This window comes from Tachyglossus aculeatus, chromosome 8 (genome assembly GCF_015852505.1).
Source record: "Tachyglossus aculeatus isolate mTacAcu1 chromosome 8, mTacAcu1.pri, whole genome shotgun sequence".
Classification (NCBI taxonomy): Eukaryota; Metazoa; Chordata; class Mammalia; order Monotremata; family Tachyglossidae; genus Tachyglossus; species Tachyglossus aculeatus.
In genome coordinates, this window is record NC_052073.1 from 39,816,449 (window position 1) to 39,822,448 (window position 6,000).

General features: G+C 64.6%; 1 protein-coding gene across 1 annotated transcript in view; it reads left to right on the forward strand.

The window, feature by feature from the left end:
* The window catches only part of SOCS7 (suppressor of cytokine signaling 7), a 15,313-nt gene extending 9,960 nt beyond the window's left edge, over positions 1-5,353 (forward strand). The window contains exons 8-12 of the mRNA XM_038750091.1: positions 387-508; positions 737-905; positions 4,135-4,263; positions 4,583-4,718; positions 4,829-5,353. Coding sequence (XP_038606019.1) covers positions 387-508; positions 737-905; positions 4,135-4,263; positions 4,583-4,718; positions 4,829-4,952 — 680 coding nt within the window. The 3' untranslated portion in view covers positions 4,953-5,353. The remainder of the gene's footprint in view (positions 1-386; positions 509-736; positions 906-4,134; positions 4,264-4,582; positions 4,719-4,828) is intronic.
* Positions 5,354-6,000: the final 647 nt, after the last annotated feature.

Below are 6,000 nucleotides of genomic sequence, written 5' to 3' on the forward strand. Positions count from 1 at the left end.
GCTCGGCAGCCAGTCAGCACGGCGTCCCGGCCTTTGGGGCTGCCTGCCCCGGGCACAGGTCCTGTCCCGACCTCGCTCCCTCCCTGCTGAGGCTCAGTAGAGTAGGTGGGCTAGGCTCAGGCCTGCTTCCCGGCGGGCATGGAGGGAGGCCCGCCTGGGCCTGGTAGGTGCCAGCCTGGGGGGCACGGCCGTCTCCCACAGAGGGAGGGAAGTGGGACCGCCGTGGGTGTGGCGGGCGGCGAGTGGCCTCCCCCTCCCGACACCCGCCTACCCCTTGTGGCCGGCGCCCCTCCGCTGCCCCCATGGGTCCCGGCCGTGGCTCCGGTGGCAGCCCAGACCCCGTCAGGCCCCCGGAGGTGAATCCGGACCCCCCCGTGTCCCCGCAGACATTTTTTCGCGGATCGTCCCGTTCAGGGCCGCCCACTCCGGGCCCGGTCAGCCCCTGCAGTATCCCCTGTACCGCGCCGATGCCAGCAGCTTCGCCGCCAGCCTGCGGGAGCTGGAGAAGGTAGCGTTCTGGGGGTGCCGACGCTGATGGGAGGAGGCGGCCCCCCACTCCCCCACATCTAGGGAGGGCAGCCCCCGGGGCGCGATGGCATGACTTTCTCCGTTCCGCCCGCTCCTCCCACCCACCCGTGCAAAGCAACCGGCGGCAGGGCCCGACCGCCCTGTGCCCCAGGGGCAGGGAGGTGGGCCCGGGCCTCACGTTGACCCCGCTCCTGCCTCCCACGCGCAGTGCGGCTGGTACTGGGGCCCGATGAACTGGGAGGACGCCGAGATGAAGCTGAAGGGGAAGCCGGACGGCTCCTTCCTGGTGCGGGACAGCTCCGATCCTCGCTACATCCTCAGCCTCAGCTTCCGCTCCCAGGGCGTGACCCACCACACGCGCATGGAGCACTACAGAGGTGAGGGCCGCCCGCCGCCTCTTGCCACACGGGCCTGGGCGGGACCCGGCCTTCTCTGCGCCCCGCCGGTCCCCTGGCGCGGGATCACAGGGGGTGCCGCTCGACTCGGGGAGTGAGAGGACGAGAGACGGCGGAGGGCTCGGCGTGGCAGTCCGATGCCCACCCTGCCAGTTCTGTCGGGGTGGGGTGCCTGGGGTCGAGGGATTCTCGGTGTGACCCTGGGAATGAGGATGGGGGCCATGGCGCTGAGGGCGGGACCTGTGGGGCTGTCGGATCTCTGGTGAGTTTAGCTCCAAGCGGCCCTGGTGTTGGGGAGGGGACCCTTAATTCTGTCCATCGTGGAAGCGGGGGGCTTCCCCTGCCTGGCTCCTGACAGCCCGAGGGAGTTGAGGAAGAGACACGCTTGCATCTTCCTGCCGCCCACCCTCCCTCCCTGGTTTGGGTGAGTGCCCACCCGCACTCACCCCCAAGCTGGAAGTGGGAGCTGGAAGGAAGGGTCTGTGGTCCGAGTCGTCCAGGGGGCGGAGGGCCTCCTAAATCTGGTCTCTCTGGGCCACTGGGAGATGCCCTGGTGAAGGTCGGTGGCCTTGGGCCCACCGAGGTGCCGGCGACTTGGTAGTCCCAGAGTCTCCAACACCCAAAGCCTTCAGAACCGCCTGGACTTGTTGTGAGGTCTGCTCAGTTACCGCTCCTTCCCTCTCTCCCTTCTCCTTTCCTTGAAGAGCTGAGGGCTTTCAGTCCGGGCGGTCAGTCGTTAATCGAGCGCTTATCTGTAGGCACAGCACTGTAGTAAGCACTTGGGAGAGTACAGTAGAACAGATAAGTTGCGTGCCCGCAGCAATCTCATCGTTTAGATGGGGAGACGGATATTAAGTTAGGGTTGTGGACCTAAGTGCCGTGGGGCTGGGACCAGGGGTGAATAAAGGGAGCAAGTCAGCGCCACGCAGGAGGGAGTGGAAGAGGAGGACTGAGTCAGGGAAGGCCTTTTGGAGGAGACGGGCCCTCAGTCAGGCTGGGAAGCCGGGGGAGAGTCATTGTCGGATATGAGGAGGGAGGGCGTTCCGATCGGCCCGAGGCAGGACGTTGGCGAGGGGTCGGTGGCGAGATAAACGAGATCGAGGCCCCAGTTGGCATCGGAGGAGCGAAATTAGCTGGTGGGGTTGTAGTAGCAGAGCAGCGAGGTGAGGCAGGAGGGGGCGAGGGGGTTGAGTACTTCAAAGTCAATGGTGAGGAGTTTCTGTTGGGTGCAGAGATGGATGGACAACCCCGGGAGGTTCTTGAGAAGATGGGGGGAGCGTGACCTGAATGCTTTTACAGGAAAATGATCCGGGCAGCAGAGGGAAATAGGGACTGGAATGGGGAGAGACAGGAGGCCGGGCCGTCAGGGAGGAGGTTGACAAGTAATCAAGGTGGGGTGGGGTAAGGGATTGGATTACCATGGTAGCATTTTGGAGAGAAAAGGGTGGGCTTTAGCAGTGTTGTGAAGATTGGACTGACAGGTTCAGTGATAGATTGACCATGTGGGTTGAAAGAGAGAAGGGTCAAGCACAGTGCCGAGGTTACAGGCTTGTGAGCCTTCTAGACTGTGAGTCCATCTTCTAGACCGAGCCCGTTGTTGGGTAGGGGCCGTCTCTGTGTGTTGCCGACTTGTACTTCCCAAGCGCTTAGTACAGTGCTCTGCACGCAGTAAGCGCTCAGTAAATACGGTTGACTGAATTAAGGATGGTGGTGCCGTCTACAGTGTTGGGAAGGACAGGGTTTGGGTGGAAAGATAAACAGTTCTGTTTTTGACACGTCAAGTTTGAGGCGACGGGAGGCATCCAAGTAGGGAAGGCAGGAGGAAATGCCAGTCTGCAGAGAGGGAAAGGGATCGGGGCTGGAGGTGGAGATTTGGGAATCATCCTCATAGAAGTGGTAGTTGAAGCCGTGGGGGCGATTGAGTTCTCCAAGGGAGTGGGGGTAGACGAAGAATAGAAGGGGCCCCAGAACAGAACCTTGATGGACCCCCACAGTTAAGGGGAAGGAGGCACCTGCAAAAGAGATGGAGAATGAGCGGCCAGAGAGATTGGAGGAGAACCAGGAAAGGACTGGGTCACTGAAGCCAGGAATGGATAATGTTTCCAGGAGAAGAGGGTGGTCGACGGTGTCTAAGGCAGCCGAGGAGTCCGGGAGGATTAGGATGGTATAGAGGCTGTTGGTTTTGGCAAGAAGGAGATCACCGATCAATCACTCAATCAATCAGTCGTATTTATTGAGTGCTTACTATGTGCAGAGCACTGTACTAAGCGCTTGGGAAGCACAAATTGGCAACATATAGAGACAGTCCCTACCCAACAGTGGGCTCACAGTCTAAAAGGGGGAGACAGGGAACAAATCCAAACATACTAACAAAATAAAATAAATAGAATAGATATGTACAAATAAAATAAATAAATAGAGTAATAAATACGTACAAACATATATACATATATGCAGGTGCTGTGGGGAAGGGAAGGAGGTAAGAAGGGGGGGATGGAGAGGGGGACGAGGGGGAGAGGAAGGAAGAAGGGGCTCAGTCTGGGAAGGCCTCTTGGAGGAGGTGAGCTCTCAGCAGGGCCTTGAAGGGAGGAAGAGAGCGAGCTTGGCGGATGGGCAGAGGGAGGGCATTCCAGGCCCGGGGGATGACGTGGGCTGGGGGTCGATGGCGGGACAGGTGAGAACGAGGTATGGTGAGGAGATTAGCGGCGGAGGAGCCGAGGGTGCGGGCTGGGCTGGAGAAGGACAGAAGGGAGAACCGATGACCTTGGAGAGGGCAGTCTCCATGGAGGGAAGGGGATGGAAGTCAGATTAGAGGGGGTCGGCGTTGACGGCTCACTCGAGAAGTTTGGAGAGAGATGGAGCAATAACCGGAGGGAGCCCTGGGGTCAAGGTAGGGGGTCTTGTTCCTTTTAGGTTAGGGAGAAAGCCCTGAGGGAGGCCCCTAGCAGCAGCTCTCCCTCTGGGGTCACGCCAGGGGCCGACTGGCGGGAATGGGCTCCTTCTCAGGCTAGACTGGGCACCCCTGGGATTTCCCAGTGCCCGGCGGGGGTGCGTGCACACCTGGCATGTGGCGGAGGGGGAGCCGGGCGGTTGGGTGGGGGAACTCCGGTTCACCGGCGATCCGCCGGGTCCACCCCCTGGCAGCGTGGGCCGGACGGGAGGGTATCCCGCCCGCATGCCCGCCGGCGCTGACCCCGCTTCCGGTCAGCAGGCACGTTCAGCCTGTGGTGTCACCCCAAGTTTGAGGACCGGTGCCAGTCAGTGGTGGAGTTCATCCAGAGAGCCGTGATGCACTCCAACAACGGCAAGTTCCTCTACTTCCTGAGGTCCAGGGTCCCAGGTGAGACTTCCGCAGCCCCCCGGGAGATCCGCATCCCGCCCCCCACTTCCCTCCACCGGCGGGAATGGCCTCACTCTGGGCGTCAGAGTGGTTCCTGCCAGGCCCCGACTGGTGGCGGGTCGGGTCTCCGGGGGTCGCCCCGCTCCTTGTTGAGGGGGGCGCGGGTTGGGGCGGGTCTGGGAGGATGGGAACCCCTCGGGCAGCCCCGTGTGAGGAGTCATCCCCGAGCCCAGGCCGGCGGTGGGCCGGCCCTGAGCGTCGCGCCCTCCCCGGGCATCGCGCCCCGTGGGACCCGCCTGTGCGCTCTCCCCGGCCCCAGGGCTCCCTCCCACCCCGGTGCAGCTGCTGTACCCGGTGTCCCGCTTCAGCAACGTCAAGTCCCTGCAGCACCTCTGCCGCTTCCGCATCCGCCAGCTGGTCCGCATCGACCACATCCTGGACCTCCCGCTGCCCAAGTAGGTCTGCCCCGCCGCCGGCCCCGCGCCGTTCGAGCCGGGCGGGGCCGCGGTCCTCGGGGCAGCCCCCGGGCTCACCTGGGGTTTCCCTCCTCGGCTGCGCACGCCAGGCCTCTGATCTCCTACATCCGCAAGTTCTACTACTACGACCCCCAGGAAGAGGTTTACCTGTCCCTGAAGGAAGCCCAGCTCCTCTCGCGGCAGCAGACCCAGGGGCCTGAGCCCTCCACGTAGCCAGGGCCCCCGCCCCACGACGCCTCTGCCCGGGGTACGTTGCTTGGCCCACGGTGGGGTGGGCGGCGGGTGGGGGAGGGCGGTCCTCCGGTGCTTCACGGGCCGGCCTTGGCCGACCTAATGCCCGTCTTCGGGCCCGGGCGCCGGTCGGGGGCCCGGGTGACCTCGGCCGAGGGACGCGGGGCGGCGGCGGAGCCGGGCCCGCGGGGGCGAGGGAGGGCGCGAGGTTCCCGGGGCCCGCGTGCGGGAGGGCCCCTCTCCGGTCGCCGCGGAGGCCCGAGCCGTGGCGGGGACGGGGACGTCCCCTCGGCCTGGGCGGAGAGACCGAGGAGCGGCCGGATGCAGCGCTTTTGTCCCGCCATCCCCCGCTCCCCGCACCTTTGACCCCCTTCCCGCGCTCGCCCACAGTTTGTGTCGGCGACCCACGTCTTTCGTTCATTCAGCGGTATTTATCGTACGCTTAACGTGTGCAGAGCACTGTACTGAGTGCTTGGAAAGTACAATCCGGCGACAGATAGAGAAAATCCCTACCCAGCAGCGGGCTCACGTCTCGTTCTTATGCCTGCCTGGCTTGGGCGCGGTGGGCCCAGCGAGCCCTGACGCCGCGTCGCAGCGGGACGAGGCCCGGGCCGGGGGCCCGCCGACACCCCTGTAGCGGCCGCTAGCCGGAGGCCTGGGATGCGGACGGAGGACAGAGCCTGGCGCCAGACAGGACCCGGGCCCCTCTGACTTGGACCGGAGCAGGAGGATTCACCCGACACCCATCGGGGACTTCTGAGGAGGGCGCGACGGGGAACCCGTCGCTGGGGGTCACAGCCCCAGGCAGAGATGGACGCGTCGGGGATGGAGCCCGTGGGCCCCCGGGCCCGCCGCCGGCCTGGCGTGCGGGGCCCGGGGAGAGCCGGCCCGGGAGCCCGGCTTGGGCCGCGGGCACGCTCTGCGGGCCTCGGCTGCCCCTGCCAGCCTGGACGGGCCCACTAGGACCGGCTGCGACGTCACAGGCAGACCGAAGCTCGAGCTCGGAGTTCGGGGCCTGGCAGCGGTGAGG